This window comes from Rhineura floridana, chromosome 1 (genome assembly GCF_030035675.1).
Source record: "Rhineura floridana isolate rRhiFlo1 chromosome 1, rRhiFlo1.hap2, whole genome shotgun sequence".
Taxonomy (NCBI): domain Eukaryota; kingdom Metazoa; phylum Chordata; class Lepidosauria; order Squamata; family Rhineuridae; genus Rhineura; species Rhineura floridana.
Window position 1 is genome coordinate 268,588,742 of NC_084480.1, and position 19,650 is coordinate 268,608,391.

Sequence of the window (19,650 nt, forward strand, 5' to 3'; positions counted from 1 at the left end):
GCAGATGTTTTAACAACCATGTCACATGTTGTTGGACATGTGCCCCCCATCAACACTGGCCGCTGCATTTTGCACCAGCTGAAACTTACAAATCAGGCCCAAAGGCAGCTCCACATATAGTGCATTGCAGTAATCAGCCTCATGGTTACCAAAGGCTATCCCTGTCCAGGAATGACTGTAGCTGACGAACCAGACAAAGCTGGTAAAAGGCACTTTTAGCCACAGAGGATACTTCAGTCTCTAGTGACAAAAATGAATCCAGGAGTACTCCTAAGATACGGACCTCACAGGGAGCACAACCCCATCCAAAACAGGTAATTTGTCTGTATCCCAGGCATGGGAACCATCTAGCCAAAGAGCCTCCATCTTCCCAGGATTCAAGCACAGTTTGTTGGCCTTCATCCAGTCCACTATAGCATTCAGCCACCAATCCAAAGCGTTCACAGTCTCTCCTGATTCAGATGTTATGGAGAAATAGAGCTGCATGTCATCAGCCTACTTAATGACACCTTGCTCCAAAACCCCTAATTACTGCTCCCAACAGGTTCATATAGATGTTAAATGGAACGGGGGAGAGAAATGTTGTTGGACTCCATCATCCCTGACTGTTGGCCGTGCTGGCTAGAGTTAATGGGAGTTGAAGCCCAGCAACGTCTGCTGTGCCACACGTTCCCATCCCTCTGTAATTTTTGTGCAATAGTAAGCTAGTAAAGATGCGCAGAGAGGCATTTCATATCCTCCCTATGCCTAGGAACTTCCTTTCCCTTTGGAAACTCACTTTGCCTGACAAATCTGACAAATGGAACAGAGTGAGATTATAGAAAAGACTGTTCCAGTCCAGATTTTGAAAGGGGGAATAGCATTTGTGAATGCTTCTCTATTAAAAATAAAATTAAAAACTTTCCAAGAAGAAAAGTAGCACAGTCTATTCGACCGCTTCAGGATTTAACCACCTTGTGTGTATAGCAGGTCTGAGCAGATATGTGGAGTAGCTTTTAGGAATCGGAGGGATTTTTGCTCTGAAAAGTGGGGTCCCAGTTTATTAAACAACAAAGCAAAATATTCAGTGCAGGGCTGGGACAGATCTTGTCTGTTACATTGACTGTTCAGACTAAACAGTTCTGTAGTGGAAATCAACATGAATTTACTACCCCCTACTAACCAGCTTCAGTCCCAGGTCCAACTTACTTGCCATCTATTGAAAGAGTTCAGTTTTGTAGTTGTATAATGGCATGCCTGTGTGCTTTTACCAATGTAGAATACAAACCCCGGTTTGTCCACACACGCCAGACTCGTTCCTTGTCCGTGGAATTTGAAGGGGAGATATATGATATAAACCTGGAGGAGGAAGAACTGCACATTCTTCAACCCAAAGGCATTGTTAAGCGGCATGGAAGTTACAGTGAAGAGGAGGAGGGGCTTTCAGAAGATATTGCTGGTGAAGAAGAAGCTATGCTAGCCGATGGAACCAACGCAGTTGGCCAACCAGACTCTGTCCGAGTGACTCATAAGTAGGAATGCTTTTGCTCCAGCTGCTATTATTGATTGTTTGTTTATGTGGTTTTACAGGGAAACAAAGATAAGACCCCTGCCCCGAGTAGATTGCAGCTACTCTTATATGAAGGCATGGGGGTAGGCAATGGAAAGAGAGAAAGAAGGGTATGGCAAGTGAGAATAAGGAATTCCAAAGGCTCAGCCTTTGCTTCCATTGGGGATGCAGACCAAGGAATGAAGCCAAGGGTATCATGAAGTGTGTGTTGAACTGCACATTGAAGAGAGGTGGGCAAAAGAAAATGCCTTCTAGGAGGGAATTCTATGCATGAAGGGCGAGCAGGAGGAATGGGCAGAGTCATTTGAGGGATGAGGACATGTTCTGGCAGCTGACTGGTAGGGTTGGAGGAGCAAGTAGATGAGCCAAACTATATTGGGTGGGAGGGAAGCCAGGAGAGCTTTTAAGGTAAGGGCGAAAAATTTGTTCTAGATGTGGAAGGAAATGGGAGCTAGTTCAGGTATTTTAAAGGGGGCTTTGCATAGTTTGGAAATGAGGTGAATTATTTAGAATCAGGAGCCTCATATCCCGTGCTGCTCAGGAATTTTAAGAAACCAAAAAATCATTGCAGTTTTGAAATCAGTGGTTTAATCTACTATCTTGATTCAAAATGTCATCAAATTGTCTCCAAGCATAGACAAAACATTATTCTTGACCTCAGGAACCATCATGCAACATTTGGTTATGATCTCTTAAGAGGTGTCCAAAGGCATAGCGAACATCTTTCCAAAATACTTAGTAGATAATTAATATGGGGGAAGAGCCATCGCTCAGTGCTAGAGCATCTGCTTTGCATGCCGAAGGTCCCAGATTCAATCTCTAGGTAGGGCTGGGGGAGAGAGAAAAATCCCAAAATGCTGCAATCAGATTTATTTCTTAAACAAGCACAACACATTTCGGCCTAGTAACGACTAAGAATCTTAAAAGACTTAAGCATTTTTGCTACTAGAGATCTCTACAGACAGTTTTAACTTCATTCCTTGATGAAGGCCAAAATGCGTTGGGCTTGTTCAAGAAATAAATCTGATTACAGCATTTTGGGATTTTTCCCCCTCTTCCTTTTTTCTGGTTTTTTGAGTGCTGTCTGTGTTTTTCAGTCAGTGTAGACAGTGCTGAGCTAGGTAGACCATTATCTGACTTAGTATAGGTAGGGCAGCTTCCTATGTTTCTAGAATATGTTTGAAAGCAATAATCCTCTGCTATTGGAATGACTCTTTTTACCTTGTTCAGTCTATTTGAACTCATTAGGCTGAGTTCATTTTCAGATATGGTGTTCCATATGTCTTCAGAGACACACACACACATGCACCATATATCGATCTTTGGTAATGCTTTCCTTTATAAGGGCTTATTCATTTATTTTATGAAACATTTATATCCTGTCCTTTGAGTGTATAAAAACACTACTTGGAGTGCCTTACAACACAAAACAATTTTGTAAAATAATATAAAATAATTACCAAAAAAAAAGGAAAAAAAGTCAGCAGTTTAAAAATCATAAAGACACTGTCTGCCTATAAAATGAAAGCCTTCAGGAATAAAAAGGTTTTTGGTAACTGTCAAAAAACCATGGGGGGGGCAACTGCACTTCATGGGACAAGCTATTCCGTAATTGGGCTGCAGCTATTGACTCTCGTCCCACCCAGCTGTCCTTCCACCCTAGGCAGGACACTGAGCAAGCACTTGTCCCCATTGACTCTAATGAGATGCTGGAACTATAGTAGTAAAAGTCATTTATACTTTTTTATTGCTATGCAGATTCATAGGATTTAGGCTGCAATTACCCAAGATATCTCATACGCATACCACCCATATTTTATTCTGTTTTTCCATTTACAGGTGCTTTATCCTTCCAAATGACTCTATTCACTGCGAGAGGGAATTATATCAATCATCTAGAGCCTGGAAAGACCACAAAGCCTACATTGACAAAGAGGTTTGAAGACTTTTTCCTTCATTAACAATCTGTCCTGGTATCTTGCTGAAGGCTATTCTAGCAAAATGTATCATTTTGGGATTGCAACCAGAAATGGGAGATCTAGGTTCAAATCTCTGCTACCCATAAACATGCTGTCTGTGTTTGGATGTAATGCTAAGCCATAGCTTAGAATTGTATAAATGAGCCTTGGTCTTGCAAGCTTCTTCCTCCATTGCCAGCAGCTATGAGAAGATTGAATCCTTTTGCTTCTATTTTCAACTAACATGGTTTACCATTATGTGTGAACCTGGACAAACTATGGTTACTCTTAACTATGGTTTAGGGCAGAAGTAGCTAACATGGTGCCCTCCAGATGTTGCTAGATCACAACTCCCATCTTCCCATGCTGGCTGGAGCTGATGGGAGCTCTAGTCCAACAATTTCTGGAGGGCACCACTTTGGCTGCCACTGGTTTAGGGAAACAAGCCATACTTTCTGATTCTGGCCTGTCTCTCTAAACCATAGCTAAAACTAACCATAGTTCTAGGTTTGCAGATAGCAACAAACTTAGTGGCTCCATCAGAGGAGGGAAGGGTGTGAGGCTGGGACTTGTGCATGGTATACTAAACCACAGTTTAACATGATGTTTGAGACCCTGGCCAAATCATTTCTTGGTGTCATTTTACCATCTCTGAAGTGGTAAAAAGTGGATTTTTAATTGTAATTGCAATGTACAAGGTGTAATGTACTGTAAACCGCCCAGAGAGCTTTGGCTATGGGGCAGTATATAAATACAATAAATAAATAAACAATAAATAATGTGCAGGATGTTTTAAAAGGGTAATAGAAAAATACTAATATTACTCTTGGTAATATTTCAGTAAAAATATATTAAATAGTTTAGTTGTATTGCTGTGCTACACTGATAAAAGTATTGAATAACATTCTTATTAAACCTGCAATTTGCTTTGCAGATTGAGGCTCTCCAAGATAAAATTAAGAACCTACGAGAAGTGAGAGGACACCTAAAAAGGCGAAAACCTGATGACTGTGACTGTAGTAAAAAGAGGTAGCAAAATGTATTTTTCATAGAACCATGGAATAGTAAAGTTGGAAGGGGCCTATAAGGCCGTCGAGTCCAACCCCTTGCTTCATGCAGGAATCCCAATTTCTCATGTACATAATTCCAGGTGGAAAATCAATGTACATGAGGATGAGGATAATCAGTCCCAAGGTTTGGCTTTCTGGTTAAAATGGGCTCAGGCATAAAGAGAGCCCTCATACATTTTTTTTGCCAGATTTCAGGTATGCTTTCATTGGGTTTTTGTTCCAGTTCGAAGTGTTGCTGCTATAGAGTTCCATACCCAACAGTAACTTGCATTTCTGAAATAAATTTGAAATAAGTTATTCTATTGTCAGTATAAATTGTTATTGTTGTTGTTATGGATTATATCAGTTACATTTCATGACCATCTCAGTATTTTATTAATGTAAAAACAGATTGTTCCATGGCCTCTGTGCCTATACAATAAACTGAATTCCTTTATATAATATGTGAAGATATAAATAAAGTGTCCGAGTATTTCTAGTCCCATATATTAGTCTTTAAAAACTAGTGGTGCAGTGTGTGTACAGATATTTAAGGAATTAAAATTACGGCTGTGCTCCTCTTTTTAAATGGCGATTTTTATGAGAAGCCTCATTTTGTCATATTTCCTTACAGCTATTACAATAAAGAAAAGGGGGTGAAGGGTCAAGAAAAGCTTAAGACGAGTCACCTGCATCCATTCAAGTAAGCTCTTCTCTCTTTTCTTTCCCCCTTAATCCTACATATCACCATCTTAACTTACAGGCTGCCTGACCAGTGGTAGCCGATGCCTGTTAGGGCAAGCAGGACGAAAGGCAGGAAGACAAACAGTAGATGGAGCCAGTGACAGGCAGAGCCGAGTAAGGCTGTGTACACACATAGCCTTTGAAATGCACAGGGATTTTTTTTTTTACAGTGCGCTTTTGTACATAGCAGTTTGCAATTGTAGACACCTTTGCACGACAGCGTCATCTAAAATGGCAGCTGCTATTCGTGTTTGTACACAGGCGGGTGTGTTTTCAAACTCCCTTCAGTTTTCACATTTATTTATTTATTTAAGTATTTTTTTCACGGTCTTTTGAAAGATTGGGGCTGTATATATAGGAATACAAAGGCAGCAAAGTTACTGTACTGCTTCCTAGCTTGCCTGTTCCATTTACACGTAGCTTAAACTTGGTGGGGCGAAGTGGTACAGCCCTACAGTGTCAGCAGGTCTGCTCAGTCGGAAAACGCCTGAAGAAGCTCTCTCTGTGTACACATTGAGGCAGCAAGTGCTTGCAAAGTGCATTCTTGGGACAAAAGGGATTTTAACCATTCCAGGAGAATGCACTTTAGATCGACAAATAGTGTAGGAAAGGGATGATATGGGTGTTGGAAGTGGGGCAAGAGCAACTCCTGTTTGGGTTCTTTTGTTTGTATTCCAGAAGGAAGATAGAGTTAGGATCCTCCAACTGGCTAGGCTTGCCAACCTTTACCTGTGCTCTTCTCTGCCTAACTTCCTTCCATTGTAAACTGATATGATCAGGGAAGCTGACCTGCCCCTCCTTCCTTTGTCTTCTTCGACTGTCCAAGGAGAGAGAAGACATCTTTGTCTTTGCTCTCTCTCCTGAGCCATGAGTTTTGGATCTACACCAGTCCGGGCATTGCGCCTCCAACTTAGTTAGTTAGAACTAGGTATGCCGTTCCTATCTACTATGCATTTCTATAAATAAAGTAGCTTTTCTTATTTTACCAAGTCTTAAGTCTCAGTGATCTAAATTTAGGGTAAAAGCCTGCTACTTAGGTAAATACACACTGGCACACGCACAGCTCAGACGCTGAGTATCTCTGCATATTTCCATAACAATGGGGATGAGGCCATGTGTAGGCACCCCTAAAAGGCACTTGCACCAAGCCCTGAATGCACATTATCATGCAGTGTGTGTACGTGCACTCATATTAGTTTTGTCTAGGGATGAGCTTTGCCCCTCACCAATCTGCTCTGTTCACAAGACCAGACTGCAGAGGAGGAAGAGGAAGAGAGGAGGCGCCACACTTCAGGGCAAGCGACAGGCTGCAGGCTTGGATGGCCAAAAAATCTGCTTAATTACAACTACAGGGGGTCAGAATTAAATGGATATTCAACTGTTGCTGCCTGTTGTTTGCCCCACAGTGTGGTGCCTCCAGTTCCTGTTCTACTTCCTCCTCTACGGTTTGGCCCTGCTTTTGCGCAACAGCCGCTCTGTCCTGCCACCTAGGGAGGGCCCCTCTTTTCCTGCCTCCTCCTCCTCTGTAATGCAGGGGGTGGGGGGAATTCCATCCCTGGTGTTGCCTCCATCTTCCTCCCTATGCAGTTCAACAAGGGGCAACACTGAGACTGAAGAGAGGAAGCTGGCAGGCAGTGTCACTCCACCGGGCTGGTTGTAAGGAAGAAGGCAGGCGGATGAGAGGTGGCTGAGGGGCCAGAATGAGGTTGATGGGGCAGTGCCTCCACTGAGCCTGAATAAGCATCTACTCCCAATAATCAGAGATTATTGCTGATTCCCCCATGCCCTCTGAAAAGCAGGTAGATTCTCCAGAACGGTGTGGGAGGTGGTATGGGGGTCCACATGGAGGAATGACCAAAATCACGTCCTCTCCAAAGGGAGCCCCTGCTGGATCTCAGTCCCTTCCATGAGAAGTAGACATCCCCACTTCTTTCCCCATCAATCACATTTTGTATTTGCTGTTCAATTAATAATCTGCCAGTAATTTCTGGGGACCACACAAGGGAAAACAGTGGCAAAGGTAAGAATCTCAGTTACATAAAGTGCAATTATAAGACAGCAAAACCACAATAAAATTTTATTGTTGGTTTTGTATTTAAGAATGTCTTGTGAAAATTTCCCCACCTCCACCATTCCTGAGGGACAATCCTGTCCAACTCTTCTTGTTCCGGAGTGCCTTTGGGAGGGATTGAAGGCATAGCCTGAAACTGGTTTTATTCCCCCCACGCCGTTTTAGTTTTACCTCTTTAGTCCCCTTTTAATATCATTCCCCTGGATTTCTTTACTGTATTTTATGCATTTTTACCTATTTTAATGGGGGGGTTGCATTTTTTATTGTGTATGATTTTATTGTGAGATGCCCTGAGTGCCCTATTGTAGGGCAGAAGGGTGGGATAGAAACATTTTTAATAATAACTATTCACCTGGAGAACTACTGAAGCATCCTCATCACCTCTTTGTGTCTACCCCAAGGGCATAAGAGTCCTTTTGGAGGCTCTTCTAGTCCAGCACTCTGTTCTCACAGTTCTCATATGGAAAGCCTGCGAGCAGGACCTGTGTGCAACAATGCTGTTCCCACCTGTGATTCTTAACAACTGGTATTCAGTAGCATGCCGCCTCTGACAGTGAGGGTAGAACATAACCATTACGGCTAGTAGCCAATTAGAGCCCTATCCTCCATGAATTTGTCTAAAGCCATCCAAGTTGGTGGTTATCACTACATTTTGTGGGAGCAAATTTGATAGTTTAACTATGCATGCAGCCTTGAGTACCCTGTGGGTACCCATGCCTGTGGAAGCCACTAAAACTATGTATTGCTAGAGATCTGCACAGCAGAAGTAACATAGGCGCATGCACAGTAAAAGAAACTTAATGTGTGGAGCATTCACTTTCCAGAACATACCTGGTTAGCACAGTCAGTATCTTCAGAATACATTGCTTTGATGTGAAGCTATATATTATTATTTGAAAACATTGTTTATATTTGTATATCTCATTGGCGATTTGGCTGTAAGATTGCCCTTGTGAAGTTATTTTTTAGCCTTTTATATATGGTACAGAAATATATTATTGAATACATTGATTTTGTTTTTTGCATTCACATTCCAGCTTTGCACAGTTCTGGTACAACAAATAACACTGGAGTGTGTCATCTACATTTAGGGCCTCACTCATACAGTGGGTTACATTCCAGACCCTCCAGAACTCCGTCAATAAAATGGCACCCGATGCCCAAAAAATGCCATAAAAGCAGAACAAGCGCCTTACTCTAATTGAAAGCTACCGTATTAGCGGAATGCCGAAAAGCGGGACCCTATTGTATTCTGTGCCATCCGAATCACTGCTTAGGGAAGGGGATTTCAGCAGCAAGCACAGGTGGGAGGTAACCTCTCCATTCAGCACTGAAACAACCCAGTTCTTCCCTTCAGCAGTTCAACACATTTAACATTTGCTCGCATGAAAACTCCATTTAGGTGCTCTATGAAAACTATTGGGTTATGTCTTTGTTTATTAAACATTCTTGAATTTGACCAGGGAAGCAGCACAAGAGGTGGATGGTAAGCTTCAGCTCTTCAAAGAGAATCGGAGGAGAAAGAAAGAAAGGAAAGGGAAAAAGCGCCAGAAGAAAGGAGACGAATGCAGCCTTCCTGGACTCACTTGCTTTACCCATGATAACAATCACTGGCAAACTGCACCATTCTGGAACTGTGAGAACCACTTCTAGCAGATGCGTCTTCCTGGGGATAAGAGCTGGTGTGAGCTCTTGCAGAGTTGAGAGATTTAGACCCTTGTGTTTTTCAAGCCAGATATTTTATTTTATTTATTTGTTATTTGATTTATATCCCGCTCTTTCTCCCAGCAGGAGCCCAGGGCGGCATATATCAAGAGTCATACCTGATTTGTATCTAAAACTGAATATTAATGAGGTTATTAGTATTGTTGTTATGTGCCTTATGGACTTATGGAGACCTTATGAATCAGCAACCTCCAATAGCATCTGTTATAAACCACCATGTTCAGATATTTTAAGTTCAGGTCTGTGGCTTCCTTTGTGGAATCAATCCATCTCTTGTTTAGTCTTCCTCTTTTTGTATTCCCTTCTGTTTTTCCCAGCATTATTGTCTTTTCTAGTGAATCACGCCTTCTTATTATGTCTCCAAAGTATGATAACCTTAGTTTATCAGTTTAGCTTCTAATGATAGTTCTGGTTTAACTTGTTCTAACACCCAATTATTTGTCTTTTCGCAGTCCATGGTATTTGCAAAGCTCTCCTCCAACACCACATTTCAAATGAGTTGATTTTTCTCTTATCTGCCTTTTTCACTGTCCAACTTTCACATCCATACATAGAGATCGGGAATACCATGGTCTGAATGATCCTGACTTTAATGTTCAGTGATACATCTTTGCATTTGAGGATCTTTTCTAGTCCTCTCATAGCTGCCCTCCCCAGTCCTAGCCTTCTTCTGATTTCTTGACTGTTGTCTCCATTTTGGTCAATGACTGTGCCAAGGTATTGATAGTCCTTGACAAGTTCCATGTCCTCATTGTCAACTTTAAAGTTACATAAATCTTCTGTTGTCATTACTTTAGTCTTCTTGACATTCAGCTGTAGTCCTGCTTTTGTGCTTTACTCTTTAACTTTCATCAGCATTTGTTTCAAATCATTACATAGGGCCCGACTCATATGGCGGGTTACGTTCCGGACCCCCACTAAAAAGCTAAAACCACTGAAAAGCAGAACTCATTCAATAGAATGGTGCGGGATGCCCGAAAACTGCCATAAAGCAGAACAAGCGCCGTATGAGTGGGGCTTTAGTCTAATTGCGTCTAATTGAGACTGCCACATTAGTGAAGCGCCATAAAGCAAAGCACTGTAAAGTAGGGCCCTACTGTACTAGTTTCTGCTAGTTATGGTATTGTCTGCATATCTTAGATTATTGATATTTCTCTCTCCAGTTATCACACCTCCTTCATCTTGGTCCAATCCCACTTTCCGTATGATATATTCTGCATATAGATTAAACAAATAAGGTGATAAAATACACCCCTGTCTCACACCTTTGTGATGGGGAACCAATTGGTTTCTCCATATTCTGTCCTTACAGTAGACTCTTGTCCAGAGTATAGGTTGCGCATCAGGACAATCAGAAGCTGTGGCACCCCCATTTCTTTTAAGGCATTCCATAGCTTTTTGTGATCTACACAGTCAAAGGCTTTGCTGTAATCACAGGGTGATTGTCTTCTGAAATTCCTTGATCCATTCCATTATCCAATGTATGTTTGTGATATGATCGCTGGTACCTCTTCTTTTTCTAAATCCAGCTTGGACATCTGGCATTTCTCATTCCATGTATGGTAAGAGCCTTTGTTGTAGAACCTTGAACATTGCTTTACTTGCATGGGATATTAAGGCAATAGTTCCATAATTGCTGCATTTCCTGGGATCCCCATTCTTTGGAATTGGGATGTATATTGAACGCTTCCAGTCTGTGGGCCATTGTTTTATTTTCCATATTTGTTGACAAATTTATGTCAAAATTTGGACAGATTCAGTCTCAGTAACTTGTAGCAACTCTATTGGTATGCCATCTATTCCTGGTGATTTGTTTCTTTCAAGTATTTTAAGAGCAGCTTTCACCTCACATTCTAAAATTTCTGGTTCTTCATCATACAGTTCCTCCATGAATGAATCTGTCATCCTGGCATCTCTTAGTGTCTTCAGCGTATTGTTTCCATTTTCCTTTTATTTTATCACGGTCAGTCTATTTGATTCCTATATTGACCATTTGGTGATGTCCACGTGTACAGTCATCTTTTTGGTTGCTCAAAAAATGAGTTTGTAACAAACAAATTATTGGCTTAACAGAATTCAATAAGTCTTTCTCCTGCTTCATTTCTATCTCCTAAGTCCCATTTCTCTACAATTTCTAGTTCTACTCTGTTCCCTGCTTTTACATTCCACTCCCCCATGATTATCAGAACATCTTCTGGTGTGTGATCAATTTATTCCTGTACTTCTGCGTAAAATCTCTCCAGTTCCTCTTCTTCTGCATTTGCCATTGGAGCAAAGACTTGGATGATGGCTATGCTAATAGGTTTCCCATTTAATCTCATTGATATCACTCGCTCAGACCTTGTGTTGTAGCTCCTAATTGCTTTTGCTACATCACTTCTTACTATTAAAACAATCCCATTTCTTCTTGATTTTTCATTTCCTGCATAAAATATTTTATAGTTGCCTGATTGAAAATGTCCCATTCCCGTCCATTTTAATTCACTCAAGCCAAGTATTGTAATGTTGATATGTTCCATTTCTTGCTTGACAATTTCTAACTTTCCCTGATTCATGCCTCTCGCATTCCATGTTCCTATTGTGTACTTTATACAACTCCGGACTCCCCTTTCACATCTGTGCACATCAGCCTCTGGGTTTCCATTCAGCTTTGACCCTGTGGCATCATTAGTCACGGTGTTACTCGTTCTTGTCCATTGTTCTTCCCCAGTAGCTCGGTGAGTGCCATCCGACCTCTGGGAGTCTCATCTTGCAGCAGTATCTAGTGTTGCATTTTGGATACTATGTTCATAGGGTTTTCATGGTAAGAGGTATTCAGAAGTGATTTACCATTGCCTTCCTCTGAGTCTGGATGCATCTTAGTCTGGTGTCTCAGCTTTGACCATTCCACCTTGGGTGACTCTGCTAGGAGTCTAGCCTCTTGGTCTAGACTCCTGACAGCATTGCACTAATATCAATTAGTAATCTAAAATAAGTAATCTTAATTTCAAACAATTAAAAAAAGTAATCTCATAAAATAAAATAGAAATTTTAATACAGGCACATTAAAATTACAGTTCCTGTGAGGTTATGGCACAACATACCATGTGCTGCATTATTATAGGCTTGATGCTGCGGAAAAATCATGGCAGGAGGATCCTGATGTCATCTCTCATTCACTGACCTCACCTGGGTGATATCTTCCTCTTGTCTTATATTGTCTGCTTTACCTCTTTCTGTCATTTGTTCTGTTGACACATTATGAATCTACCCTGTAGTCCATAAGCTTTCTCCTTGAACTATTCTAGGCATGTCCAGACCAGTTTTATGCTAGTTTACTCAGAAATACATCCCATTGAAGACAGTGGTGCTTGGCCCCAAATAATTGTGCAGCCAGACTTCAAGTAAATGGTCTTCCCATACGTGTGTGTGTATATATAGAGGGGGGGCAACACCAGCTGAGGGGGAGAAAATGAAGAAAAGAGACAAGCCTCCAGTTGAGAAAGAATGGAAGGTATATTCTTCAAGAGCTAAAGCCATAAAATCCAACGTGTTTTGATCTGAAATCTTCCACAGGGTCAATAGATTATGGTGGTGATTCCCTTCAAATAAAACTTTGATCTCAAGGTTGCAAATATTCAAGAATAAGAAAGACGGTTTGTTTTCTATGAGTGCAAAGACTCCACCTGTGCAACGGGAATTCCTCTCCTCACATGTCCCTATGCCTCCCTTCCATTCAGGGGAAGAGGAAGTCCCATTGTGCAGGTGGAAGTCTTTGCACTCACAGAATGACTTTGTTGCATACAACCCAATGTCGGTGTTAATGTTGCCTGCATATTATGGATGTTAAGCATGCGTATATTGGGGTGCTCCAGGTGTTAGTTATAATCAATATTTATCTTCTTGTTAAAATGAACTATTTATATTGGAGTGCTGGTATCATTTAGAGATTATGTATCCCAGCATCCTGAATATAATTCATGAAAATATGTTTTTTAAAAACTTTAAATGTGAGACATTTTCCAGCCACAAATTTTAGGCAGAGTCAAAAGATAACTGCAGGGTGATACAGTTAAGTATCTTTGAATCCCACTGATTTTAATGAGAGATATTTAAGCAAAGTGTTTATCTCTTTCTTGTTGAAATCAATGGGTCTTAAAAATACTTGACATAGATGGATTCATGTCTGTAAACTGCAAGGAAATATTTACGTACAAGAAAGTTCCATGCTCATTTTAAACATTTTTTTCTTATGCAGAAAACCATTTGTTCAAGCCTTAAACTTCGAAGCTTGCATTTATGGTTGTCTAGTGCAGTTTTTTCTTAATGAAAATCGATTTAACATCAGTGGCCCTAAGCCAGAGAATTTGTGTGCAGCAGCAGTACAAGGATCTGTCCTATTAAACAGAGAGTTGATGCTGTTGGGTGTAAACGTTAAGTGGAGGGAAAGGGCGCTCATACAGATGACCAGTATTGTCAAAATTAGCAGTGCCTACTCAGTGCACACCAGGTGATGAAATACAGCCCTATGTGTGCACTTTCAGATGCTGGATGCAAGTGCATATTTCCTAAAGCATTGCCCTTTAAGGCATGAGAGACTGTATATAGCAGATGTGGGGAACCTTTGGCCCTCCAGATGTTGCTGAACTAAAGCTCCCATCATCCCTTGCCATTGGCCACATTTGCCAAAGGTTCCCCATGCCTGAAATACAGAAAGGTGATCTGCATTTGATGCTACGCACAGATTGCCCTTCCTGGATTGAAGCGAGTCTGCGCTTCCTTAAAACTTTGTTTTTTCCTTTTCCAACAGTGGGATCATTTTGTGCTTGTACAAGCTCAAACAACAACACTTACTGGTGCTTACGAACACTAAATGAAACACATAACTTCCTCTTCTGTGAGTTTGCTACAGGATTCTTGGAGTATTTTGACCTGAACACAGACCCCTACCAGGTAAATGTGTGGTTAATATGTGTCCCTCCTGTTACATCACATACAAGTGCCATGTCTGTTGTCTTTTCAGCACTGTTGAAAGCCTTCATTTTTCAACAAGGCTTTTAAGTGGGAATTCTTATCTCAGTCTGTACTGGATTTGAAATTGTTTTTATGGTTTTATTGCTAATCACTTTGGGATGTTTCATGGGAAGCAATTCAGAAATGAAATGAAATTATTCAGAACTGGTACACCATTTGCAGGTTAGTTGAGCCACTGTACTTTTATTTACATAGTATGTTTATATTCCATTTTTCTTCCATGATGGACCTGAAGGCAGCATGTTCATGGATGTTCATGGGCAGTTTCACATCCACTTCAACAAGGTGCTTCATCATGTGCCTTCTAATCACAGACCTGGGACCGAGTCTAAGGGCCACTTCTTAAGTGGAGCATAGGAACCCCACTAACACTGAGTCAGACCATTGGTCCATCTGGCTCAGTATTGTTGACACTGACTGAAAGCGGCTGCAGGCGGGGACAATCCCAACCCTACCTGGAGATGCCAGAGATTGAACCTGGGACCTTTTCCATGCAAAACATGTGCTCAACCACTGAGCGACGACCATTCCAACATTTTGGTATGAAGATTTGGAAGGCTGTATGCAAAATTCATGTGGCTGCTATCAGTAACGGGGGGAGGTGCATGTAAGTTTCAGCCAAATACTCATGTCTGTCATCTGAGAGTTATATGTAACCCCATTTGGGCATTCAGTTCCTGCCTCCCTTAAGAATTTGCAGGAGAAAGAGCAGAGGCACGCTGGCTGTCTCTGCCCCCTCTGTTGCATCTCTATGCCTGGCCTCACAGCCAGTGGTGGTTGGTGCCCATTGGGACTGGTGGGGCTAAAGGCAGGGAACCAGGGCCAATGCTGGATGGAGTCAACTAATTCTAGTTTTGTCCCCATCTTCCTGCTGCATTCTACAAGGCAGCACTGAGATTGAGGAGGAAGCTGACAGCCAGTGCCACCACCCCTTGACAGGTTGTAAGAAAAAAGGTATGCAGGTGAGGGCTGGCTGAGGGCAGACTGAAGTTGGGGGGGAGTGCCCCACTAGCGCCAGTTGACTGGCCTCCACTGCCCACAAGTGGTGTAGTGGTCCAGGGTCTTGGGGGGTCTTAGACACTTTACTTTTTTAGGAGCAGGGTCCCTATGTCTCTAGCATCTCACGAGCCAATCAGCATGAAAGGGGAGTGTGTTAGTCACTGAGAAGAATCTTCTAACATGCTTCCTTGCCCGTTCCTGCTGATTGGAAGCAATCAGAGTGAAAGGAGGTGAGTCAGCCACAGAGAAGACTCTTTTCAGTAGCTAACACTCTCCCCTTTTGTGCTTATTGGATCGTAGGGATGTCTGTTGTTGTGGGAGAAGGCACTAACAAGGATCTCATTCTTAACCCAGCAGCAAAAAAAAAGGGTGGTGGTGGCTGTGACTAACATAAAGGAACCCTGCACTTCTGAATTTGCCACGGTGCTACTGCAGCCCACAGCCTTGCACATGTAGGAGAGGAGAGTGGAGTTCTGCAGTGGGGAGCCTGCTGCATGTACGGAGGCTCTCCATGCGGTTTAGAACTCTAATTGCATGAGAAGCCTCCACGAGTACAGCAGGCGGCCTGCTGCAGACATTTGCCCTCCAATGCATGGAGGGCGTCAACAGGGATGCAACATAGAGGGCAAAACTAACTAGTGCATACCCCTCATCATGCAAGGGGAACACACCTGAAAAGGCCTTCTTTGAAAAGGAAATGCTATTAACTGCCAAGTCTTATGTAAGAAGCAGTGGTAGCTTGAACCTAGGAAGCTGCCTTACACTGGGTCAGACCATTGGTCCATCTAGCTCAGTATTGTCTGTACTGACTGGCAGTGGCTCTCCAGGGCTTCAGACAGGAGACACTCCCAGCCCTACCTGGACATGCCAGGGATTGAACCTGGGACCTTCTGCCTGCAAAACACGTGCTTTACCACTGAACTATGGGCCTCCCCCCAAGTTTGGCCTATGTGCAAGTGTATAGACCTCGCTCATTTGCACCCTTTGAAGTTGCAGGTCCTCATAAAATGTCATTTCTTTCTTTCTGTGTCTAGCTGACAAATACAGTACACACTGTAGAAAGAGGCATCTTGAACCAGCTACACATACAGCTCATGGAGCTGCGGAGTTGTCAAGGCTATAAGCAATGCAATCCAAGACCTAAGGGGCTTGAAACAGGTAACAATAAATGAAGATAAAACTCTGGGTATTTTTAAATGCTGTTTCCCCCCTTAATAACTGCAAGAAATGGTTAAGTCGTCTGAAAAACGTGTTTGAGTAATAATGTTTCTAAGCATAATCAGAATGGAATATTTCACAGTATTTTTAGCCATGTAGATCATAGAATCATAGAATAGTAGAGTTGGAAGGGGCCTATAAGGCCATCAAGTCCAACCCCCTGCTCAATGCAGGAATCCAAATCAAAGCATTCCCGACAGATGGCTGTCCAGCTGCCTCTTGAGTGTTTCCAGTGTCGGAGAGCCCACTACCTCTCCAGGTAATTGGTTCCATTGTCGTATGGCTCTAACAGTTAGGAAGTTTTTCCTGATGTTCAGTCGAAATCTGGCTTCCTGCAACTTGAGCCCATTATTCCGTGTCCTGCACTCTGGGACGATCGAGAAGAGATCCCGGGCCTCCTCTGTATGACAACCTTTCATGAACTTGAAGAGTGCTATCATATCTCCCCTCAGTCTTCTCTTCTCCAGGCTAAACATGCCCAGTTGTTACTTGGAGCGGGTGGATACATGACACTTCATTATAATTGAATATTACAAAAGCAAGCAGAGTTAATTCCATTATTTACCATGCTCCACATATGTATTTTCTTCTTTTTGTTAGGCTATGCTGTATTGAATAGCCCTGACACTTTTTCCTCCCTGTTAGGGGTCAGCTTGGGATATGTGAAGCAATAACAAAGAGGTCATTGCCTTTGAACAATGCAACTTCTTTCCCTCATCTCTGAATAACTCCAGCTGCATCCAAAACACCTGGAAATGTTACTTCCATGCAGCCTTCTGCTCAGATTCTTTTCACTGTATAAATTAACTGCTCTTTTAGGAGGTGAGGTTTTGAGTCCTTAAAGAAGTGTGTATGTGTGGGTTCATTTTATGCATGTCTCCCTTGCCACTCAAGATGTTAGTAGAAACTGATTTTGCAGCCCTTTCTTGACCAGGTATTCCCTTGGGGCCAGAGAAGGCTTGAGGCCACCATCTTCTTTTATATGGATTTGACCAAAAAAAGGCCTGGTTTGCCAGTAGGACAAATGGGAATTTGCACTGGATCTGGACCTGCAAAGAGTCTTCAAACCCCACTGGGAAAGTACAGAGCTGAGTTCCCTGTGTTTAGCGTTCCACTTTCCCTTAAAAAAGGGGAGCTATATTAATCTTCTGTAATCTGAAGCATGTAAAACCATTAGAGATCATGGAATTTGTTCCAGGAAAATCTGTGTCTCAAATTTTGCAAATATTTGTTCCTTTTATCAGTATGTAACATTTTCCTCCTCTTGTATTTGTAGTACATTTTCTATTTTAGATTTATTTTAGAACACTCCTTACTAGGTATCTTTGTTGGACTGCCGCTTTACCTAATTATAACACAATAAATTTCTTTTTAGGAGTTAGATGCTGTGCATGGGACGCTACATTGTGAATGATTTTACCAAATCTAAGCACTAACAAAAGTTACTCTTGTATTTTCCTATATCAGGAAATAAAGATGGAGGAAGCTATGATCCACACAGGTATCCACACTTTATTATTCTCCTCAGCAGCTTCTTTCCAAATAATTGCATGACCTGGTCCATTTCAATTAATGTCTGTATCCTGCCTCTTGCTGCACATTGCATAGCTTTTGCTGCATGCAAGCGCTAACTATGTTCTTCACCTGGCCATTGGTTTTTACATCTTCCACTTTACATGTAACTTTGCTTACATTGAGACTTCATGCAGCTCATTTTGCATTAGTAATGCTTCAGGAAATTCACTCATCATCCTTGTACTGGGGTGAAGGGAGGTGTGGGAGAGGCATGGCATAGTTCTCTGGTATGTTGTTTCAGTAAAGTTGTAAATGTTCAATAAAGTTGTTCATGTTCACCTGATGCATATTGGGAAAATAGAGCTGCACCCGCTGGCTCCACATCTACATTTTTAGCATTTTGTATGGAAGGATTCTATGCATGTACAGCTCTACAGTCATAAGGCTTTTCCATACAATTAGGTTCCTTGAGACAAGGAATCTTACCCATGCACAGTTGTCAGTCCGAGTCACCAGCATGGACAGCCAATGCTGGGGCCCACCAGGAATGATGGCAGTCACTCACATCACTTTACACAGTGAAAGCACTGCAAAGCAAATTGTCTGCAGCCACTTGTCACCTTAGCTCCAGAATGCATCTGGACCTTGATGTAGCAGGGCCCAATGGCATTCTGGGGGAAAGAATATGGCGGATGGCTGTGGCCTTGGCTGGTGCTTTGCTTTACAGTTCACCAACAACTCTAGCAGAAATGTTTTTTAAGATAAAACAAAAATGGACACCTATCAGCTGCCTGGGCAGATTACTGGGGGGCGCTAAGAAGGTGGCATGGAGGGCAGAGATGACCAGAGTATTTGAGGGGTCCAGAAGGACCCCTTGTCCAGGACCCCCTCAAACCTGTCACCAATGCTGTCAGTTGTAGGCTCCTTGCACGTGAACATTGAACACATGGACACCAATGGCAGGGCTAGTGGGTGCAAACTTACCCCTCTCACCACATTCAGTATATACAAGGGGACATTTATACAGAACATTTCATCACATTATTCTGTCTGTGCCATTAAAATCTTTATTGTTTACAATGATTGAACTGGAAGTAGAAGCAAAAAGCAATGGACAATCAAGATATGTATATTGATCCAATGTGTTTTGGATATCATAGTGTAAGAAAAGATTACATCTAAATGTTGAATCTTTGTTTCTCTGAATTTCCCTGAAGGAGGACCAGTATGATCTGAAACATATTGGATCAATAATTTTATCTTTATTATTCTATTGCTTTTTGCTTCTACTTCCAGTTCCTTTTCGGGTTTCCCATTTTTGTTGCATTTTACAACAATGGAAGCATTTTTGTTGTTACAGGTTTGTCTTGCATGCTCTTTCCAGAATCTTACATTATAAATATGTTGACCTTCTTGCCACTGTCAACAGCAATCAAGCTCACTGATATAGGAATTTAAAATACTTTAGATCTGTGTTATATGTCATATAAACAACTGCATAATTGTCGACTTTAACGCTCACTAGGAACTGGTATTTTGTAAAACTATGATCATATGGGTACTGCCTTGCAATATTTGAACCTGGATCAGGATGTTCAGACACTTGAGGCATTTCTACAAGAGATATGCAAAATGTATTTTGTATTTCCTGAATCTATGACCCAAGTGAAAAGTTGCACTGCTGAGTATGTAGTCTGAGAGCATCTGATGCCATAGCAATTGGTGACGCTAAGGAGATGTGGACCTGATGAGAGCCGGGCTGGAAGACCTATTGGATAATACCTATTTGCCTGAATGACAAAGAGTAGC

The 19,650-nt window shown here is 41.9% G+C and overlaps 1 protein-coding gene across 11 annotated transcripts in view; it reads left to right on the forward strand.

The window, feature by feature from the left end:
- SULF1 (sulfatase 1) overlaps nucleotides 1-19,650 on the forward strand; it is a 167,679-nt gene that overhangs the window by 143,885 nt on the left and 4,144 nt on the right. For 9 of the 11 annotated variants that reach the window (XM_061600850.1, XM_061600816.1, XM_061600825.1 and 6 more), the window contains 8 exons: nucleotides 1,259-1,511; nucleotides 3,389-3,485; nucleotides 4,442-4,536; nucleotides 5,191-5,259; nucleotides 8,835-9,007; nucleotides 13,886-14,028; nucleotides 16,143-16,266; nucleotides 17,794-17,827. In XM_061600850.1, coding sequence (XP_061456834.1) covers nucleotides 1,259-1,511; nucleotides 3,389-3,485; nucleotides 4,442-4,536; nucleotides 5,191-5,259; nucleotides 8,835-9,007; nucleotides 13,886-14,028; nucleotides 16,143-16,266; nucleotides 17,794-17,827 — 988 coding nt within the window. The other 2 variants (XM_061600868.1, XM_061600883.1) reach the window with 2 other exon arrangements.